The sequence below is a fragment of the Anopheles merus genome, chromosome 2R, assembly GCF_017562075.2.
Source record: "Anopheles merus strain MAF chromosome 2R, AmerM5.1, whole genome shotgun sequence".
NCBI classification, from domain to species: domain Eukaryota; kingdom Metazoa; phylum Arthropoda; class Insecta; order Diptera; family Culicidae; genus Anopheles; species Anopheles merus.
Genome location: NC_054082.1, coordinates 44,709,525 through 44,734,192, shown reverse-complemented (window position 1 = coordinate 44,734,192; position 24,668 = coordinate 44,709,525). Strand labels below are relative to the sequence as shown.

The window sequence follows — 24,668 nt, the reverse complement described above, 5'->3', positions numbered from 1 at the left end:
GGCCAAACAAGCGGCCTTATCACTGATTAAACTAGAACTTAAATAACTATGACAAAGAGCAGGTTAACGCAGTGTACAATATAAAGACGGATCAACAGAATCTCGTAGGTTGGTGCCAGTGTAATAAAGTGAAACGCTGATTAAATTTACGGGCCATCGCAGTCATGGGGTCGTTCTCGCTGTTTGTACGTCTTTTAAGGTCAGTTCTTATTAGTCTGTAGTTACGGAACACTCTAGGAGGGACATTTATATTGACTCAAGCGTAGTTATGTGTCGTGAGTTAAATGTTGTGAGTGACCTGTTTGATTTTAACATTTCTATGTCAGTGTTCAAAGATCGTCAGCGTTCCATTCTGGTAGTTTATAAGTATGGGTATTAATTAAGCTATTTGTGTAGACCTGTGGAGTTCCGACAATTCATCGTAATAAATAAAATAAAATAATAGCATTGGTGGCTTTTGTATGCACTGATAATGGTCATTTCATAGGCATAAATATTTCATTGTGTAGTGACGAAGTGCATTAAATGTTTCAAATCAAATTCTTTCTATCAGCAATTTGGGAAGGACCACACAAGTGAAAAAATTTAAACTATTTTTTGTCTCCGTGCAATGCTTTCTACATCTTTTCATGTACTTTAAATCTAACTATTTTTGGAAGAAGTTAAATCTAGTAAAAAAAAACTAGTGAAAATAAGTAAATCTAGTAAAAAAACTAGCAATACACACTTGTCCTTTTTAATTACAGGAATATAAACATCCTTCAAACCGAACACAGCATGGTAGCCTGAACCTCACTAACGCTAATAAATTGTGATTCTACACTAATCTACTCTAATTGAAACAACCTGGTCAAATACTCTCCAATTTAACCATTTCGATAGCTACCAGTTCTTGGTTACCTTTTAGAGAACTTAGCGAATAGAAAAAAAGCAATCAAAACCAAATACCAAAACAAAAAGCGAAAACATGTAATAATGCTCCCATTTCTTGGACAACTCATTCGCTCAAAGCCACGCAGCGGCTACTTTATGTTTTCCCCGCCTCTATCTTTCTCAGTAAGTCCCAACAGACGCGTAGCTTGTCAGCTTCTGACGTTAATAGTATCGCTGTAGTCATACCCTGCCTTTAGGGAAAATGGGAAAAGAAGGCTGTTTTCTCAGACGAACAAACGAAACTGGATAAATGAGCTCGTTATGCCGGTACGCTCCAGTCTTGTTCTTACGGAAGCCCGTCATTGCAGTAAACGGTACTTTGCATCTGTACGGTCAAATTTATTCAACTAATTATCACATCATTTTTCCATTATCTACTACACACGTTTTACTTATCTGAAACGTTCCTTTTCATGTTGGCGTAGAAGTTACCGCGGAGACGTGAGCTTCAAATGGTCTCTGCTGGAGACTATATAATGACAATGTTATTGGGGTGTGAGAAAACGAATTTGTTGTTTTGGTGCCACATGAGCTAGAGATTTTTTTAAAGAAGCTCAAAATTTGAAACATGCTATATTATGAGTGTACTATGCCATCTAGAATGAACATGTCTTTTAAATATAATAACGTTAGCGTTAACCGGTTTGTAGCTATATTATATTTCATTTTCGTTTCTTTCGTTCGTTTCTTGTGCTTGCAGTTGGTGATTTTATCTCCTGCATAGATTATACGGTATGATTCCGACTGTACAGTGAATTTTCTCATTTAAATTAAAAATTGTTAGTCTGCACAAGAGCCTGCTCAAGCTATTTGCTGTTTAAACCTATCCTAACCACATAGAAATGGTATGAACGTGTGATCAGGAATGTCCTTCTGATCCTTAGTCAATGGAATCCATTTTAATGACATTATAGTTGTTTTGTGTTTTCAATATGTCAGCCGTGGTTATACTTTCATAAGGTCTCCTTAGACCTTGCGTGAAATTAAATTTATTTTCAAATGAAAAAAAAATGAAACAGCGAGACCGGATCGAGGTCAAGGTGGGTTTAGTTCGACCCGTGGGCCCAGCGAATTTGGATCGACCCGAATGTTCAGTAGATGCGATAAAGCATCCTGACACGTATTGTATCGAATTCGGGTATATATATATATATATTATATATATATATATATATATATATATATATATATATATATATATATATATATAATTATATATTATATATATATATATATATATATATATATATATATATATATATATATATATATATACATATCTATAAGTATATAAGGACATGTTATATGTATATGTTAATATATATAAATCTCCTGACGGACGAGCAGGAGGTGATCGAAGGTGAAAGTGCTACTACGAAGGACACCTGAATGGATCAGATATAGGAGAGACTGGCGCAAGTGGCAGAACAAGGCAACCGCCACAGCAACAACACAGCAGTAACAACAGCGACAACATTGGCGCACACGATGAGTTACCCCCGCCATCTCCGGATTAGATTGCCAGCGCCATCAAGCAGCTTAAGAGCAAAAAGTCTGCAATCGAAAAGGCGACCGAGCTCTTCAAGATGGGGCCGGAGAGGTTTACCGTCGGAATGCATTAGCTGATCGTGAAAGTCTGAGAGCAGGAGCAACTACCAGAGGAGTGGAAGCTGGGTGTTATTCACCCAGTCTACAAAAAGGGCGACAGTGTGGATTGCTCAAATTTTCGAGCCATCACAGTCCTGAATGCCGCCTACAAGATCCTGTCCCAGATCCTGTTCTGCAGACTTTCGCCCCTTGCTACAAATTTTGTCGGCAGCTTCCAAGCTGGGCTTGTAGGAGGCAAATCCACCATCGACCAAATTTTCACTCTACGGCAGATTCTCCAGAAGTGCTGAGAGCGCCAGATCCCAACACAGCACCTGTTCATCGATTTCAAGGCGGCCTACGACACCATAGACCGGAAGAAGCTATGGAGCATCATGCAGCGGTACCACTTCCCTGGGAAGTTGATCCGGCTGTTAGAGGCCACCATGAACGGTGTAGTGCAAGGTGAGAGTATCAAACTTGACGTCGGAATCGTTCGAATCTCACTGGGGTCTGAGGCATGGGGAAGGGGAGCACAGCAAACTCTATGGCTGGATCAGTTGAAGCAAGACCTGTCGGAAATCAGGTGTCTACATGAATGGGAGGCTGCAGCCAGGGACCGAGCATCCTGAAGAATGATTGTTGATCGGGCCATTTCACATCGACGTGCTCTATCGTGAGTAGGCCTACAAGAGAGATAGGTAGAGAACAGAATAACATTTTAGGGTCAATTGAACAACATTAATGGCACTCTACGATCAGCGGCTCAGGAATAAATATTTAATAGGAAGAATAATGTTATTATACTCTAAGGCCCGGGTCTCTGAGCATGTTCCTATGACTAACATTTGTTCAATGGCAACATTTCTGCATTTTTTGATTATTTCAAAAATTGTGCACATATTTCCACAATAAAATACTTCACAATTAAGTTGAAATTATTTCCCATCCCATGGTTTACAAACAACTTCGGAAATGTTCCTGCAATAAATAAACATGAAATAAAACGATTTGTTTCTCTTGCTAAAAAATGTTCCCGTAAAATGAGTTTGACAGTTCGTCGATACGATTTTGCAACAAATGTTCCCGCAACATTTTCAAAGACCCGGGCCTGAACCGTGAGTTGACGAGAAAATGTCATGAAGAATCTATGTTACTTGATTGATATTACCTTCACACACCGCATTTGGGCACTATTTTGTAAGCTCAATAAGACGCGACTTCCGTAGCTGACAATGCTTCTAGGCGACCCAAAAAATTTTCCGCGGCAATTTTTGGCGACACTTTCCATCTTCCACCGTCTTCGTTTTAGCACGAAGTATGGCTAACTTCGATTGTTTCTTCGCAAAACGCGAGCGCTGCGTTTCTGTGAAAATTTCTCAAACCCGCGGCAATCACGGTTGTCCATTGTTTTGTTCTAAAGCTAAGAAGTTTACAAAAGTTGTTCGTCTAAAAGCAGTGTTAGCAAACGCGTGTTCCCGTAACTTCAGTAGCCTAGCATACCTAAAGACCCTTTTATTAGGGGTCTCCAAACTTTTCACTTCACGGGCCGCATTGCTTTACAAATAACGTCGTTGAGTGCAATTTTGACGTTTTGATGAGAAAATGCTAACTAAATATCATTAACTAAGTTAAGTGAACTAAATAATTTAATTAAATCAGTCAAATCAATGAACTATTTATATTAACCATTAAAAGTCATCGCTGGGCACATTACATTACCGAGGGCACATTACCGAGGGTCCTAGCTCGGAGACTAATATCCTAATAGACGGGGTTTGCTGCGAAATTACATTTATCTATTTTTATTTATTTTAGGTTTTGGTTATTTTTGATATATTTATTATTGCAATTTAATTATTAAATGTTATTGTTTAAAATCTAAAATATGGGTTTAATCTAAAATTTCAAACAAACAGAATCTCAAAATTATCAACAGTTATGAAAGCAAGCCTAAGGACAACGTTAATATGAATATAAACAGTTTACAATTAACCAGAAAAGAAGGTTAAGCGTAGACATATTTTGTCAAACATATTTACAAAACAACTACAAAAAACTGCGATCGTTTACCATCTATCTCTATCTCTATCTCTATAAATATAAAAATCTCGTGTCACGGTGTTTGTTGCGTGCAACCTCCGAAACGGCTGGATCATTTTCAACGAAACTTTACACACACCTTATGGTGATATGAGAATAGGTTTTAAGACCTACTACATGTTCAGATATTACACTAAACTTGATTTAATTACAATTTTCTAACTTCCATACAAAGGACAAGATTGTTGTTGTTGTATACATCACTTTGACAGTCGGTGAGAAGCGCGGTTTACACTGGCGTTGAAAACTTGCAAAACAAATTCGAGCAGTTCGTGAGCTCGCATTAGGCCTAGCAATCGCGATAGCGTTATAGCGCCAGTGACCTCGCATGAAAGCAGGTTGTGAGGGTAAGCAGTTTTTACGGCCATAGTTTTAGCAGTTAGAATTAGAGCACTTCGCAAACAGTTCTAACAGCGCAAATTGTAGCTTGATAAAGACATAAAATAATATATTTTTCCTTACAAAATCCACAAAAAGGCCGTTAGTAATCATGGCAGCGGGGCTATTAAATGACTAGCAGTTTTAAATCTATATATATACAGTGGAGCACCGTTTCTTCGGACTATTCGGGACCCAACCTAGCGTGGATACTCGAAAAACACGGATAATGAGTCGAATTATATATTTAATAACAAATTCCTGTTTTTGAAATCGTATAATATTTTGGTAAAGTGTAGCCAGTTTTTATTAACTTCATGCTTTGCCAAAGAGAATATTTGAAATGTTGTACGATTCAGAACGAGTTTTGTTAAGACAATATGCTCTTACAACCTATTTTCAAATATCCTCTTCAGCACTCAATGTGTTCAATGCACTTTTGTATTGAACTGTCACTTTTCAATGGTATGGATAAACGAAAAGCTGAATAAAAGGTACCTATAATAACGGTTCTCCACGGCACAAACTTTGTTTTAGAGCTTAATAGAAGTTATAATGTTCTGTACCATATTATTTGTTTATTAAACGTCAATGATATAAACACATAAAAGAATGGGATGTGTACTCAGAAAAGAAATGTGTACTCAGATACCTGTATTCACAACTTATAATACTTAATCGTCAACTAATACTATGTTGGGTAAAACCAGGATTACTGGGTCAGCATGTATCAGGGAGTACTTATATATGGTATATGGGTCCAGTAAACTCCGTGGTAAACCAAAAACTCAGTAGTATCCAAATGAATGATTGCCATAGAAGATTTTAATTACCTACTGTTATTACGACAGATAAGAAGAATCGAAGCTTTGGGATAAAATCATAATAATCATTGTAATCGTTGTTTTTGTACTCTTCGGATTGCATATTCTTGTATTTTTATTTAAAACGAGACATCAATTTTATCCCGTGTGAAAACGGGTAAATCAGCTAGTTGTAGATATTATTGATGGTCATGCATGTTTGGGGTTTTAACGGAAACAATTCATTGCTGCCCTTTGATGTATACAGCATTTTCCTTTGCTAACATTTGGAGAGCAATTAAGTGCCATCGTTTATAGTTCGAAAGGGATAAATCTCTGGCAGAATAAATAAACATGTAACTTAACACGACCCACAATTCAGTGAAAGAGGTAGAAAAATTATTGTATCTTTATGCAGCAAAAGAAAATATGGTAATTTTTTTTATTTTTGTATTAAGCTACACAAATATTAAATCAAAAGTATTAAATAATAGGTGCAGATTTTCTTAAAAACATACCGTAATCTGTTATACTAATTGAGTTCCTTGTAAGTGAAGGAGCCACAAGCCATAACCAATGACACTTATTTTGAATAATGTTTTTTTCATGTATAATATACTCGTTTACCTGTATATTTGTCTAACGTCTAATTTGATATTAATGTTTAATTGCAGACATTTATGTTGTTGTGAAGAACAGTTTCATCAATCAATATCAATGGATTACTGTAGAGCAATCATGAAGAGACATAAGATATGACTCTTGCTGTATCGTAGTATTGAACATGTAGCAGATTAGTAAAAAAGAATTCAAACTGAACCGATACTATCCCATCAACCAACCTGCAACGGCAAAAATTCTAAAGGTGTCGAAGGAGATGAATTCAACCTGGCGTGTGATAGTATTTCTAATAATACTATGGCAAATTTGCTACTATAACAATCTCTTGGTCCACGGCTGTCCTCTGGAGTGTATCTGTCTATCACAAACACAGGTAAAATTTGAATTGATTAGTATTTTAACTGTATTCTAACGAAATGCAAATGAACCACAATATCTAAAACAAAATTTAAAAATGAAATATTTCTTGAAAAACTTTACACTATGTCATGTTTAGAAAATATCATAGACGCTTAGGATTCAGAATGATCAACAACCTGAAAATGTTTGACTGTTTGACAAGAGTGCCTGTGACAAAAGACATGGAAAGCATTCGTCAAATTCTATTTAAAAGAAACGGAAAAGTTTTTTAAAGGGTGGAATAGAAATCACCTAAAAGCTAATCAATATCACAGAAGATATCGGGAAATCAGCAAATCTGAGTTTATATTGAGTGCTGTTATCTTCTTGCAAGTCCTTTACATCGTATCATCAACTATTACTCAAACGCTTCCTACTTAATATTTTCTTAACTTTTTATGGTCGTAAACGCCAATCCTAACATCATAAAGAAACAAGACGTTAATCTTAGCATAGTTTTGCTAACTAAAACGATTCATACGGAAAACTGAAATATTCTTGAACCGGCAACATTGATTTAGTGCAATTTAGCGCCAAATTTAACTCCAACTTTAAAAATAGGCTATACGGGTATAGCTTGGAGCTATCAGTGCATATCGAAGTTTAACAAAGAATGAACATTACAACGGCTCTCTGATTTGGGTAAAACTTATTCATTATTCAGCTACCACTAACGATTTGTTTATAAGTGAAAGCAAACATCAACTTCAAATACTTTCAAGTACAACCAGATACTGATAGGATTGTGCAACATATCATTTCTTTAAATTGCTCTGTAGTAGAACCTTCTTTTTCAACTTGTTTCCCCATAAAAAAAACAGCTAAATTAAAGTTTCCTCACCTTTCCTAGAAGCTCAACGCCTCAAAAGAACAAGTGTTGCAAGTTCAAAAGAGGACCCTATGCTGAAACTGTATTATCACCGAATGAGAAACGTTTATGGTCTTCCATAGCGTACGTTAGATAGCCAATTTGCGAGTGTTCGAGCTACATTCGAGCAAAACTGGAAATTTTGGCGAGACAGGATACATTTCTAGAGATTGAACTAGCGAAATAAAGTTTGATGTAACGTTGGTTGTACGAGTCTCAGACCAATTTAGTAATCGATTTATAAGGCTTCTAAGTGGTCGAGAAGGGAAATATTATATTAAAAGCTGTTTTTATTCCATTTTGGAGAATGATAGTTGTTTGATAGACCATACGTGAGCATTTAAGAAAGGTTCATAATACGATTTTATCCGTTTTCTTGTGTGAATGATTATGCATTGAATATTATTTTACTCCATTTTATCAATTTATGTTAATAATTTTTCAATACCTATCCAACGGATTCTATAGGTCATGTGCAACACTGGCTCGCTGCGTGAGATACCATTGAAGGCCATCCCCGTAAAGGTAGAGCAACTGTCATTCACCAAAAACTACTTCCCAATCATCAAAAGTGATGCTTTCGGAGGATTGAGAGCGTTACGAAAGCTGTCACTCGACGGCAATAACATCACTACTATTAAACCATTTGCTTTCCGTGGTTTACCGCGGCTGCGAGATCTCTCGATTCAACACACCCCTCTGGCAACAGTTGCATCATTTGCTTTTGCCGGGCTACAGAACGTCTCGCAAATACAGTTGTCGCACAACAAAATCCTACGCATCGAAGGGTACGCATTTGCTGGGGCCGTCAACATTCGACAGATACATCTCGCCGACAACCCAACCGTAACAATCGAGACGAACGCATTCTCCAGCCTTAGCAACGTCGATCGACTCATCCTACCGTCGGGTATACGTGCGATCGAGCCGGACGCTTTCTATGGTCTCGAAACGGTTGGCTATCTGAAGCTTTCTTTCATGGATCTCGCCTCCCTGGAGCCGTACACATTCCGGGGTCTGACGCACGTCAAACTGCTCTCTCTGCAAGAATCTGATCTAGGTATCATACGAGCTGGGGCCTTTGAGGGTCTCGTGCAGGTCGAGCTGCTCAACATACTCAACAACAAAATTGACGCCATCCAGGAGCTCAACATTACTGCGGCCAATAGAATTAGGGTGCTTCGGATTCAGGGTAACCATCTGCTAGAAACTCCCGAAAGTGGCTCGATCGTGCTTGAGGGCATCGATACACTGCATGTAAATAGTAACTACTTCCCATGCGGATGTCACATCCACACACTCTTAGATAGTCCCCTCGCCAACGGTACTTACTTGTCACACAATGGGGCTCCCGCCGGTGACTTCCTTTCCAAGAACTACTGCATCTCCCCGCTCGAGGTGAACGGGATGCCAATGAGCTCAATCGATCTATACTCAATCGGGCGCTGTTTTGAACAGGTTACACGAGAAAATCTCGAAGCAGCCAACACAGCCATATCAACTATGCTGCGGGGACAGTCTTGGAACAGGTGGCTGCAATGGCTAAGTGAACATAGTAAGCGGTCTCAAGAGAAGACATTTATTTCAGTTGTCTCGTCAGCTGTGCGGTTTCTGGCGGCATCGCCTATCATAACAATTATGTTTGTAGAATATTTAAAAAGTTTTAACATTAAAATCAGTTGAATTTATTTTTTGGTGTCAGTTGGTAAGATATTTTTTAATGAAATCAGAACTATTCGATTTCTTCATATTCGGTTCGGAAGATGTAAATCTGTATACTGTAAATTCGGATACCGTAAATCTAGAATATCTAATTACAGAGTTAAGCTTAAAAATAAAAACAGTGTAGCAGCCACTTGTGGAAATATGTTAAAGGTAATGATCTAATCTTCTTGTTGATAAATATGGCCTTAGATTGTTTTCCTGTGCAGCAGTTACAATATCAGTATTTTGACAAGAAATTTCCAATATAAATTTCGATGCTTTTTTTATTCATTCAAAATTTTTAAATTTTTATAATTGAATATGATTTTAAGCCATATTATTCATACAACACATCAAACGATATTTCCATCGATGCCGTCAATCCAAAGTGGCTAAAGCAACTGCAGTATTAGTTAGATTTGTTTGCGTTTTGCGAGTTACAGGGTTTTCGAGGATTATATAGACATGTTCAGCGAGTTGTTGATTCGTTCAGGCATATAATAGACTCTTTCATCGAGATATAGAATTGTTCGGAAGTAGATGTAGACATGTTCGGTTATACTGTAGAGCTGTCATTTGTTTTGTTTGCATACTGTGCCGCAGGGTTCAATTTTTCATTCTTAAAAGTCTTAAAAGTAGCTAATAATCATTCTCCAAGCTGTTTAATACATAAATTAGTTGAAAAAGCATATTTTTTCGATAACGATAACGTTATGTTGTTACGAAAACCGTTTGTTTACCTTCTGATGAGAATGATCCAAGCTGCAGTCCAAGGGGTACGAAAGTGACAGCTCTATAGAATCGCTGAACATGTCAACGCCTGCTTCCGAACAATTCAATATCTCACTGAAAGTGTCAATTATATGCCCGAACGAATCAACAACTCGCTGAACACGTCAATAATATGATTGAAAACCCTGTATGTTGCGCTCCGTGTTATGCTCCGTGGAGTCCTGGCGTGAAACGCTTTACCCGAAAACGACCTTTTTTATGATTTGCCATTATTTAGGATAACATAGTGAATAAGAATCTTTTCAAAAATTAACCTGCTGTTTTTGGAATATTAATATATAGTTTACAGTCTATCAAAAGTATTGTTTTATTTTTGTTTCGTTTGACTTTAAAAATGCCTATGCTACACAATGCTAGCCTATATTGCTTTAACAAGATTCCTTATTCTATACCCATTTTTGCAAGAAATTTGTGGTTTCCTTCGTCACATATATTTTGTGGTAGGTCAAGGAGTTTCTGTTAGTTGAAAATAAAATACTGTTCTACATTAAGCGTAAAGTATTTTTTTTATTTTTCGTTTTTGGTCGGACAAGCACAATGATTGCTACTGATGGTCTTAGCTCTCAGTGACATAATTTATTACCCATTGAAAAATAACCAGCATAATATTACGAGCGACACGTTCCATACGAGGCTTGATGTAAAGAGCATGTTGTTAGTTCGTGCGAGTTGACGACTGTACCACGGGACCGGCTCATCTGTTGTCAATTAGCTTCATCAAAACTACTCAAGATACAACCATGTACCACGTTGTGCATCGTTTAAACATGATTTCGTTACCCTACGTTCAATTCAATCGGTCTAACTACGAGCGTGGTTTTGGGAACAGTAATGTTTAATAACAATGTATATCTACATAGAAGCAAGACCAATGCGATATCGTTTGTACGCTTATCGCAATTAATTTATTATGATTAATGGGAGTGGTTTTCCAGCCGTCAGTATAACATGTTTGTAAATATTACAAAATAAGACGGTAACATTTATGTATATTACAAAATAGTAAAATTCTAAAACTCATGCAATTCAGCCCCATCAATAACAGTCCTTTTCTAAAGTTTCACAATGAGATCTACCGTTAGGTTCTACGAACCTAGGAAGATTAAGGTAAATTGTATTAATTATTTTGGCCAAGAAAATCTGAAAAATTGTCCCACTCCAGTTGTACTGTCACATGTAGCAAACAAATTATTCTAAGCAAAAGGAAAAGAAAACCACAGCTTGCGTATTAAAACAATAAAATATGATGTTTTTTTGTAAGACCCCTAATGTGTTGCAGCTCAACGAAACTTCTAAAGTAGATTTACAAAATATGGTAATAAGGACATTTAATTGGTCTTGGTTAATTATTTGATTTTAAAGGAAACGATGAAGATATACAAACATAGTCTAGTCGTATTGTGTTTAAACTGGTTATGCAAATAAGCATAATCTTGAGTGAAACAAAATACAACTCATTATTGAATTGTCTTAACACAGTAACAGTGTATTTTGGCTTAAGATGTTAGGTAAAACATATGCATATCTTATCAATAAGCCAGCATATCAACAAAGAAATAAAGCGCTCAATATATACCATACGATAAAAAAAACTTGTGAAATGGCAACGGAAAATAACCGTCTAAATAAATCAAATAGAACAGAACATCAGTATAACAATATGCTATTGTGTAGACCTTTGGTAGGAGGTGTAGAATTTGATTAATTATACAAAATGGTGGAAGAACTCAACAAAACACAAATCATTGTTACTATACCACGTGGTTGTAGTTAAATAAATTACACATTTTTTATAAAACAAAACTAAACCAGATACTTGTCTTTCTGTTGTGGGTAAAATATCAAGGTAAGTTTTTTAGTTATATTTTTAAAATTGCATTGCTACTAAACATCTATATATTAATATAGACTTGCTGGTAAATATATTGAAAACTGCGTCATAAAAGAGTGCATTGATTATTGCAAAAAAGCAATCAATGTAACAAATTACAGAACTACCACAAACCACAAAGTTCGCACGAAAAAAATCTCACGAGTTTTTTTTTATGTTCATCATTTACCATTCACTTACCAATCCGCTTCTAATGCTCCAGTTCCTTGTGAACGTTTTTCTTTTGTTGTGACAAATGGATTGAATGATTTTTTTACGTTTTCAGTATGTTAGAATCCTTTCCACATATCCCCATGCTTGCGAGTCTCAAACAGACCTAGAAAACAAAACCGAGTGACGACAACTCGTGTAACTACGGTTAGACATCTAATTAAACGCTGGGGAATTGAAATGTTAAAACGTTTTGCTAGCATGATACATAACCATTGAACTATTGGTCCATCGATCTGCACAGGGTATAGTTGCTTTTTCAAAGTGTTCATACGAGAGGCAAGCAATAATGTGTATTCCAATTTAGCTTGGATGATTTCCATTTTTCTTCAAACACTTCTTTAAAAATTCTATCATTATGCAGGAGTTTTCCGGCATACACCATTCTAGAAATACGTGATTTCATTACACGCGATATTCTAAATTTGACAGTTCTTTGAACAAATTATACTGGTTTGACACATCAATTGTCAAATGTAAAACAAATTCTCTTTTATTTGAATTTCAAAAATCATTTTAAAAAGTACGAAATTGTTGTGTTCAGTTGGTATCAGATCAAATAATTATATTTTGGACTAAACCTACGACTTCAAGCAAAATTACTATCAAATTTGCTCCAAACCGCGATTATCTCTAGCCCATATGATCGAGTGTATATCGGGGATTACCTGTATATCACGTTTTTTTGGACGTAATGGACAGAGCATATTGTGGTGTTATAATTTAGCGTTTATCAACGATGAATAAATATTACTCAGTCATTGTAACGAATAGAAAGTAAGTAAAACAGATAAAATTGGCATTAAATTTATTTTTCCTTTTTGTTATTGACAAATATTCTGATTCATCTACTTTGTGTTAAAAATGCCTGCTTAATTTTAGTGTCTCGCACTTTCCTATCAAAATTATTTGCCTTTTTATCTTGCGATCTCATTTAAAATTAGTGAACGCACGTGCGCCGATATTTTATACAACTCCATCAGAAAACCCTAAATCTATCAGATTCACTAATTGTAATAACTAACAACAGTGTCAATCATCGTTGATTTGGGCATTGTCACTGTTTGTCAACTGCATGTAGTAAAACCATACTAAACAACTCACGCGTTATCTTTCTCGTTCCGGGTAATGCAGTCTTCCAGTTTTTATCAACTTCGTGTTCTTACTTCACCCTAGTTCCCAAACCAATCATACTGGCGTGTTTTTAGTTTGAGGCAATCATTAAAGTTGGTTTCAAAGTCGAGTTAAATTTTAGTTACATACGCTATTTCAATACTTTGGTACATGCACTTAGAATGAATGAGACATAAATGACCGATACGAGTTTTTCAAATAGGTTAAAAAACAAACAAAATAGAATATAAAATGACCATAGTCAAATTTTCCATTAAACGTTTTTGTCGATAAAAATGAGTCGTTAAATCAGTGTATTTAATTAACGTCTTTTTGCTGGATTATATATTTAAGACGAATATTCCCAACTAACTTTTTTTTTGCTTTATGGTTCCACGGAGTCTGCATTGAATCATCAATCATTGTATTAAATAATCAGAATTAAAAAAAAAACACACACATCACACCTTCGTCCACATATATAAGGACTTATTTGTTACCATACATGATGTTGTAATTATGGTAATGTTTGACTAAACATTTGTCCAACTTATTTAAGAAAATAAAAAAATATAAAAGAAACAAATATTGCATTGGTTTTCCGTTCTCGGGCTTAAAAACTAGTTATATTCAACACAAAATTCAAAGAACTTTTTGAGTTTCAATTTGATGTGTGCAAATATTATAAAATATGTGGCCAAACTTCTATAGTTTTCTAAAGTTATTTATTTAAATCAATTACAAAGCATCTGTTTACGTTACACTTTACCACAATGTATCAAATACCAATTGCACAGTTCTATCCATTCTACCAACCCAACTATCAGCGTTTTGAAGTATAACTTTTGTTCAAGCAAAATCAATCGGGTGAGTAATCGAGAAAATGCCAGTTTCAGCAGACACTATCGGAAAGCCACTGATTTGGAGTGTTAATGTTATATAAACGAGTTCTTACCAGTCAATTGGGTAGGATCGAAGGTAACAATGGCATTGGTCAGGTCAGTTTGAAAACGTTGAGTAAATTGAATTTGGCCACCAGCGGGGAGATATTGGCAAGCAGCAATGTGAATAGTTCTAATAAAACCAAGGGGTAAATGTTCATCTAGAGACAAGTTTAAAATGCCGAATAATTAACTGGATTTTTTTAAGAGAAAACAAGTAATTATTATAACGAGAAGTAAAAATAAAAAATACTAGGGGAACTGGGGGTAGTTTCAACACCTTAAGGGTTTCTTCTGATTGCAATACTTTTGCCAATGTAAACTTACTAGTAGACATCTAAAAAGCTTTATTGGTGTATTATGTACCATCTTACGAGAAACTACGGTTCCTGGATTGATTTTGATAACATTTTGATAAAAATAAAAAAGTGTGTTTTTTGTTGCGTCACGACTGCAGTGCGGGTAAGTTCGACACCATGATTGGGTAAAATCGACACCTTGGGGGTGATTTCGACACATTGGTTTTAGCTTTTAAAATAACAAACTCTGATGGCCTGTAGTTTTCATTGAAGTTCAACAAAGTATTTCGTACCAATTTTATGAAAAATTAGTTCAAAACTTTATTGAAATATACGAAAAAAAATGAAGTTACAAGCAAGAACAAAAACTTCATTACAAATAGCATCGGACCAGACTCCATATAGTAGAAGCTGCGGCGATAGCATTTGGTTTACGGAATGATTGGTAAAGATTACTTTAAAAATCAACCTGGCAGCTATCTTCCAGTAATCTGTTTTCTTTTTTTATGAAATCGAAAAGTGTTCAATTTTATTTTTCTCTGCCAACTCGAAAGCCAAAAGTCGAACATCGGAAAATGTGATTCCAAACCAGCGACTATTTTTTTCTTCATTTAAGCCTACCCGGCCTAAAGTCAGCCTTAAATACGGTCAAAGCCATAACAATATTAATTTTCATAAGCCAACCATATACAAAGTACATGTTTGAGTCCGAGTTTGGCAAACGTTCTGTGAGAGAATAATAGCTAAATTCCATGATTATAACTTCCTAGTTTTGTTGACATCTTGAATTTAAAAGCTTCTAGAGTATTTTTAATTGCGTGTTTGTTCAGCTTGATTATAACGTTTGTCGTACATCGTTAAGGGACATCTATACAGGCACTTTCAAATTACGATATAAAAAAGTTAACATGCTATAAAAAAGTATTACACTACTACCAACTGGGGTGTCGAATTTACCCCCATTGGCCGTACAAGTTTTAGTGACATTTATATCATATAGTTTAATATGAAAATTACGCCCTGTGATACAGAACTAATCAATAGTTTTTATAAAACAATACTATTAACACGGAAACTGTTCCACAATTCCTGAAGTCCCAGAAGTAAAAACTTACATCGGCTGTCAATCAGAACCACCATGTGTTTATTATGTTGTTTTTAGACAATTGACAGGTTTCTGATCAGTGAAATGTGACTCAAATATTCAAAACAGTTGACATAAATAATATGTATAAGTTTTTTCAAAAAGTTCTATAAATACAAAAACGGCAAGGTGTTGAACTTACCCGCAGTGTCGAACCAACCCCGACTTCCCCTACTTCCTCGTTCATAACGTATGAATAAGACAAAATTCAATTCATAATTCTTATCTTTCGCTCTGTCATAATTCTTATCTTTCGAAAAGAATTTGTAGTGTGATGGGCCTGTAAGCTTTTTTCAACGTGCCCTTTTAGAATAGCGATCGCCAAAGTACGGCGCGCGAGCCGTATGCGGCTCTTTGAAAGCGAGATGGCGGCTCTAAATGATACATTAATCAATTAATATATCATTCATAGCCTTTAGAAGGTTTGTTTAAAGAATTAGTTTATGTAATTAAAAAAATGAGGATTTTTGAGCTTTTTTAATGCAAAATATAAAAAATACATTTTCTTTTTATTAATTACGTAACATTCAGTCACACGCTCTCTAGTAGGGATTGCTTAGATCCAGCGCAAACTCTAACTGTCTTAGTGGACAATTAATGGTATCTTTGCTAGGCCTAAAATGAATGAGGCAACGGAAGCGCAACGCGTAGATACTGTTCTAGGTTGAACATATAAGTCCTTCCAAGATCGCTCCGAACTTACTTCTTGAGGAAGAATAGTATTCTTTATTGCGCGATTAATCTGCTTCTCCATTTGTGTTGTGAATTTAACGTCATTTGTAGTTGACATCAGCTTGACAGGTCGCGCATCTCGTTTTTGAATAATATTTCAGCTGTGCCTTTATTGCCTTTATGTTTAAGCTTAAGTATTTTATGCATGTAAACCAATATGTTATCCCAAACGGAAGAACTTGAAATATAGTTACAGCAAATAGATAGCATGGTTTTGCGTGCGGATACGCAATTGACAGTAATCTCCAGATAGTTTGTCAATAATTCAGTTTTCGAGGATGGGTCGCTAAACTTAGTGAAATAATGTATTCAGTAGGCTTTGACGTGCACCATATAAGCATGTGTCAATACTTATAAAAACTTTTTTTTGATACTAAGAGCACGTATGTTTTGTAATACGTACCAATACTCACCTGCGTGTGACAAACCTATAGACTGATGGAAAGTGTTACACGTTAAATGAAATTTTCTTCGTAAGGTGGTATAATTAAGTTGTACCAAATGAGCTAACAGAAATGCCGCACGTGACTAGCATTTAGTTTCCTCGGAATATTGTCTGTTTAGTTTCGAAAGATGCCACCCATCTGGTGGGTGTAAAGTCCCGCCTGCTTGAAAGGAATACAACCTTCTTGTCGTTGTATCAGGGCAACGAAATAGATGACGCTACTTTAGGATGTCAAAAATTACAATGGTTTCGACAATGTTCATCCATTTCATATCAATGAGAAAACATGATTTTATATCAGTATCAAAAACATGATCAATATAATGAATTCATATCAATAGGAATCTCACCTTCCTTGTTCTGATATTGTAGCCTTCTTTTGAACTGCCTAATTTTGCATTTCTAATTTTGTGTCAAGCGATCTTCAAAAGTAAAACCTTGATATCAAACGACGGTACTATTGTCTAAAGCGATATTCATATTGATAACAAACCCCAACGTGCAAGAGAAAAATAAAAGCTTGTTGCGTACAGGATATTATAGCTAGTTACAGAACTTGTACATCTGTTACCCTTCATAGTTACCTCAAATCAATTGTTGGTACGTGTAGTAGGTAGCTTGGAAGCAACTCAAACATGAAAGGAAATGGATTGCAAAACGTGACAGGTCTACACGTGTAAAATGCCCAAAGCATCATGTCATGTAGTGTTGCTCAATGGGCAGTGTATACCACAATCCTGACCTCAAACCGGATTTAGTAAAACTGTAACACGCTGGGCAAATCTAGAATCTAACGCTTGACGCATACAGCATATACCGTCCTGGTAGAGTACTTGTTTACGAAATAGAAACACACTCTCTCAAGTGAACAGCAGGTTAATGCTTATCCGGCCGTAAGTGTATGCCTATTGGCAAATTAATTCAACCACGGGACAAATATCGACCAGTATGTATGCTGCTGTCGAAGCGTAATGGGACCACAGTAATAGGAAATGTAAACGTATATTTCCTGCCCATCTGATAAGGTGCCAATGTGAATGTGCATCCTGCTCCGTTAATAAAGGCTGCACATTTGCGTTTGTGTGTTAAACATCAGTGCCAAGCACCTAAATGCTAATGAGAGAGGCGAATGCTAAAAAGCCTCGTAAAAAAAAAAAAACAACAACAACAACAACCTAAATGCTAATGCAATGGCCACGGCAAATGCCAAGTTAGAGCGTAAGCTCTTTGCTTATCTCCCTGTGTGATTCCCTTTTTTATTCTGCTGTTCAGGGTTTTCGTAAAGCATACAGAGATAAGCTAGCATCAAAACGATGCATTCACCGTCAATAATCCAGCAATGAAGTGAGTTCGATTTCGTGAAGTCAGATGTTTTGAGCAGAATAAAATCTTCGTGAAATACATTTAGCGTAATTTGACAGAATTATTCCTAAAATATTTTTAATATTAATAGAGTTTTATTATTCCTAAAATTAATTAGTATAATAATAAGTTTTAATTATTCCTAAAAATAGAGTTTTTTTTATAAAAAATTCACACCCAATGTTTTACCCATGTTATTATTTATGTACCATGACCGTAACAATATGTAACAATATGGCCGTATTTCCCAATAGTTCTGAAAAATGGATGGGTAGCATTTGAAGAATCAAATAGTTTTTACTTGCATTAAAAATCAAAACATCATGTGAAAAATTTTGAAGAATTTTCTTTCAATGCTAATCTTACAAACTATTTTTTATTGTTTTATTTTTTATGTATTATGTAAAAGTTGAAACTATATATCATACTATATAACTATGTATTGTACATGGTTTTTTTTAGGTTCAAATATTCAACCTTTCCTTTAATTTACCAGCATAAGGCTATCACGGATCGTAAACGAAAAATTTATTCATGCAAGCATAATTTTGATTGCGTAAGATTTCATCACTTTATTTAAGCAGCAATTAAACGATGCCTCAAAGGTGTCGAGATACCTCTACTCCCACATTCCTCAATTTTATCCCTCCACTTACTATTCCAACCGATATCATAAGCTGGGTGGTGTTGATGATCCCTACCATTACCAACAACCGGCGGTTTTATCACCTCGAGCTTTCATTTCGCACTTGATGTGCGATGTACACTCTGCGTATATAACCATTTTGTTGCATTCATATTGGTACTGTAGGATATGGTATCAGGTGTTTCAGAAAAAAACTTGCAACGGTAGGCTTCACTGATTTTTAATTTGAACCTTTAGGCTAAGCATGAATCCGACACGTAACATTTGAAATACTGGGAGACAGATTCAAAGAATTAATTTGCTTCATCCCTTTTTTCCTTCTTTCAAGATTTTTTCGTATGTGTTTTTTAAGATATGTAATCTGTGTTTACAGGGTTTCCCACGATTTATTGGTCAGTTCCCATGATTTTTTGGTGCTTTTCCACGATTTTTTGGTCGTATCCCATAGATTTTTGCATCGTTCCCATAATTTATTGGATATCAATACAATTGGACCAAAAAATTCTGGGAAACGGCCAAAAAATCGTGGGAACGCACCAAAAAAATATGGGAACCCACCAAAATTGATGGGAACCAACCAATTTTTTTTGAATAAAAGTTGTTTTTTTTTAAACTTTAAATCTAGTATAACTATTGGAAATTGGGATGCACGTAAGGAGGACGTACAGGTTTTACAAAGAACATTTAAGGATCTCTTGATCAATCACAGTATTGTTTTTTTCCAACAAAGTGGATGATGCAATTTGCAGACAACCGTAGGATGGGAATCCTCTTACTTATACTAATGTGACTTAAAATAAGCAAGAGGAGGGATGGGAAGTTTAGGTTGTGGTTTGGGACAATGGCTTCTATAGCCTGCATTAGTAGGCTCCAAGCACTAGATACCCTTGAATACAGGGCAAATCTGTGCTCCAGAGTCTCTATCCGGGAGCAGAATCAGCAGGCTGAGGAAGCACGATTCATCCTGTCGAGCAGCAGTCCGTGCGGCACCTTGTTGTGCACCAGCAAGTACAGCATCGACCGTTGATGTGATACCAGTTCGAAGCTGCTGACGTTTTTTTCAGATCCATCGCCAATCAGTGGAAGGTGACTCCAAAGCCACTTTGGGGTCCGGAAGTCCTTCGATCATCATTTGCCGCAAGCTTTTGGTCGTGATGGTAAGTGCCGAATGATATGTGATCTGCTGGATTACGGTCCGAAGGCAAGGATATGTTGTGGCAATGGACGTACCAATAAATCGTGCGAAACCCTGTATTATCTTTGTTCGATGCTCGTGGTTTTTTAATCAAAAATGTCGGTTCTTCAAATCCTTCAAATATATCATGATATCTCTTACAGAAAGGCATACGGTAAGATGGTATCAATACCTGCCTACGGCATTTGGTATTTTGATAAGCTTGTAGTTGAGTGTCAAGATGATAAAGTTAAATTTGCAACTATAATATAGGACACGCATGCAGTGTATTTGCTTTGCTTTTCACGATATCTGGCGTCCAGACAAACTTTTATCTAAGACGAGTTTTGCGATCTGCAAAAAAATGGTGTGAAAAATCTGTTTGTGTAAGAAAAGATAAAACACGGGATTCTCTTAACTGCCGTGCGAGTCAAATGTAAATATGTATCCTACAATCCAAATTAGACATATTGACAATCGATCATGTGATGACGTTGATGAACAAGCAGGATGATAGTTTTCTTACGGCTCGAGTGTTAAGCTCAAATAAGTTTAGTTACAATGATAGTTTACAATGAACACAGAGTAATGCAAATTGAAATGAAACCATTACTAATGAGTTAAGAATCTAGAATTACGATTCTTTGCTATTAAAAAAAACACTAAAAACATGTAATAAATATTTCAATCAAAACCGAGGAGACTCGGTTATCACTCTATTACAATAAGTAAGATTTCAATTGTTCTCTTCTTGGCACCATGTATTTGGCGTAACTAAATGAATTTTGACAAATCAATCTATAAAGAAAATCTATTTTTCATTATTGGATAAACAATTTTGGTGTACATATTTCTACATTTTCGGAAATATGTTTAACAAATATAATTTTTAGCTTAGAATTTGTGATTAAAACCACTGACTCAACGCAATGCCAAGCAAGAAAGATAGAAAATTGCTTGAAGGCAAAAAAAGATTTGCGGAAAATAGAATGTCAGGTTTAACCCGTTTACTGACAGAATGTCACGAAGACACGAAGATTCCTCCAGCATTCCGGATCTTTGAGGAAAGAGCCGATGTATGAAGTTATATTGAATGTAAACTGTAATGCAAACGGTTTGTGCTGCTTTGCAAGAACTTAACGATATTTTTCCGAGCTGTCGGAAGTGACTGAAACTGCTTGGGAATATGCCAGAACATTATTGGTGAAAAATGGAACTAATGTTGTTGTTTTTTTGTTTTCAGACATTATGAACCCCCTTTTTGTTCCAACTTATTTACTCCTTCTGCTTGATGGATATTCTTCTAATATTTGCTGCTTTAACGACTATAAACTAACAACACTGTAATTCTTTTCCCTATAGGGGAAGGGTAGGGTTTTTTTTTACAATAAGTAGTATTTTTCCTGAAAAAGACATAGGGTGATTTGCCAATTGTTGCACACTCAAGGGTCCAGCATACATCATTATTGTTTCAAGAATAGTATGTATATTTTATTTTAGGGACGAAAATGATGAATAATACCAAGAAATACAGATTTTTAAACCTGCTTGAAAATCCAATTATTGCACACTTTTCAAAAATGAGCCCCGAAATGGATGTGTTTCTATCGAATATTGTTTAGGACAATACGAAACTCTGTTACATTAAATATTTGTTCTAGGTTTAAGCTAGAACTCCACAAAATAATTAGCGAACTTGCAACTGCAATCGCACGTCAATTGTAAACAAAACACTGTCAAAATGATAGCACAGTGAAAAAAGGAGGCTTTGTGCTGTGCAATAAATAAGATCAAAGCTCTCTCTTTGTTCCAATTATTAAACAATGGATGAAATAAGTTTTTTTTTTTCAATTTTTGTTGTTTTGCAAAAATAATTGCATAAAAATGTTGAATATGTGGCAAATATGCTCCATATGTAAGGAAAATACTAGCTTTTATTAGTGTTTTACAAATATTTGAATAAACAACAATTTATACGCAGAGGGCATTAACTGGATAGTGTGCAACAATTGGCAAATTACCCTACATATCCTGGTGGTGTTGAGCAAACTAAATGGTTGGAAGTCATTAAGCTACGGTTACATATCATTGGACACGGAAAAAGTCATGTAAGATATAGTTTTCTATTTTATGATCCGTTTAGCTCCGATTACATATTCCAGGGAAGAGGAAAAACACAACTATCGCATGAATAATTGCTATTTTATATTTTTTTGGTTCCTATGAAAACGGTGAGTATACTAACTTGAATAATATAATTGTTTGTTTCAGTGATGTTTTGTGTGCTTCCTATTTACTTATCCACTCATCCCAAATGATTCATGTGTTTGATAGATCGTAGAGATGGCCTCGGGATACGTTGAAGTTGTTGCTCATCTCTATCTAGTCTCATCTGACAGTATGGTTCGATAGCAAACTGTATCATGGAACCATCAATTACTCGACCGACCGCCTGAAGCATGCATGGACGCTTGGACGCTCGTAGAGAAAGGCATGAGACAACGTGTCAAAGAGGTGTGAATGAGACAAGTTTGATCCAAGATTGACAATCTGTGAAAATTTGCGCTGCTTTTGTTAGCTGTCCTATGTGTTACCTTAGGGATATTATTCAGGATGATTCGATGACGGAGTTAGTCGACAAAGGATAACTGGAATGTTGTATAGTAATGTATCCAATCAAACAAATTTATGGTTTACCAGGAGGGTAATAGCATTTCAGGATTATGCTTGATCCCGTTGTATAGTTGTCAAATAGCAAGACTTAACCAGGAGAATTAGAATTGCTTACAGAATCACAGCTTTGCCCGTATGGTGCTTGGATAAATAAGAGGAAACATCATCACTTACATTGCTGCAATATAACAATATCACTCGAACTCTTATCGATTTGTGTCTAGGAAGAGTTTATTTATCAGTTGTTATACATTCCCAGCTAGACTTGCTACAGACCAGGTCGATGTAAAGCCCGTTGCAAGGTTGCCTTTTTCAGGACGCTTTTAACAGTTCCATGACAAAGTGGTTACAAACAAACTATTACCCGTTTGTGGAAGTGGAAAAGTAGACGTATTTTTTATTACATATTGTCTAGTACTTCAATTTCCTGCAGCATCACTTAGGAAGACTGTTATATATTAAAAAAAATATGAATAAATATTATTCGATGGCACAGCAGTGTTTTCCTTCAATCCCGATAGAGGACACTATCTATGTGGAGCCGTGCTGATAGCGTGTTCAGCGATCCCCGAGCCAAGCAACTAAATTTTAAAACGCTTGTGTATCTCACATTTATTGTACATTCGGGTGAAAGAAAGAATTCTGTTGATAAAGCCTCAACAGAGCCAAAAGAAAAAGTTATTATAGTTGAAAATATATAACAAAACAATGTTGAAAATCATCTTTGTTTGTACACAAATGCGGAAATCCAATATGGCGGAGCGTTATTGTCAAATGGATACAACCTGGATGTTCAATACTGCTTCAATGACAGGTTGAAATTTCAGCTCGTTGGCTGGAAAAATAAAAGGCCCTATTGTTGGAAGCATAACAACAGAACTCTTTCTAAGCTATTGAAAAATCAAACAAATGTGTTTAAGGTTTAAGTGGTTTTAAGATTTTATTGTGTTTTTAAATAGCCATTTTATTTTACGAAATTAATATTTGATGATGAAAACATAACTGAAGCCGTAATAATGTGAATTTAAAAAAAACTTGATGATGCTACAAATCCGTTAATTGTTGCGGGCTTTGACGAAAAAGTGATCTTTCATCTTTCACTTAGCCTGGATCGAGATCCTTCAAGAATGATCGGCCGGATCAGTGGTAGACGCTGACCACACTAAACCTTTTCTTTGTCACCCTTTTTGGGAATTACAGAAATCGACATGGTACCAGCAAATTAATGGACCGTTGAGGATAAATCGACAAGACAAAAGGATTAATTCCGTCACCCGAAGCAAATGGGTTTTAATAATAACATTTTTTTAAGCAGCGATTTTTATTCACGAAGACAAGCGTTTCATAACCAATCTTAATTTATATTTTATTGTGGCGCAAAAAAAGTTAATCGTTTGACTTGGGCTGTCACAAAAAAGGTGACCTTCGGTGATTACTCTTGCCACGATTTTCGGGAGCTTTTGAGCGATCGGGAATTTTCGACTGGATCAGTGAAGGATGCTTCCTAAACTGCGCGTTTGTTTCGTGTTCTGTCAGGAATCATAGAATTTAACACTGGCTGTCGCAAAATTTCGAGAGGAGAGTGAATATAGTAATATTTTGAACGTTCGTTATAAACAAGGTTCAAAATTTATTACTGCCTTTCTTGTAATCATGCGACTGATTGCCGCTCGTTGTGCCTGTCCCTATGTACATATATAAGTGTTTAGACAAACTCACGCCATCTAACGTGAACTAACTATAACGCTGCTGGATCGGTTGGCTCATCCATTCTAATATTACAGTTTGCAGTCAAATAATTTGACACTGGCAGATCGAATCTATCGTTAATTTTTATCAACACCTATAAT

General features: G+C 35.8%; 1 protein-coding gene across 1 annotated transcript; it reads left to right on the top strand.

The window, feature by feature from the left end:
• Positions 1-6,485: 6,485 nt before the first annotated feature.
• Positions 6,486-9,360, top strand: LOC121590845 (leucine-rich repeat-containing protein 15-like; the record flags this gene model as incomplete). Its single annotated transcript, XM_041910900.1, has 2 exons — positions 6,486-6,798; positions 8,161-9,360. Coding segments are annotated over exons 1-2 (1,317 nt in total), but the record flags the coding sequence as incomplete, so codon positions are not given.
• Between the last annotated feature and the right edge of the window lie 15,308 nt (positions 9,361-24,668).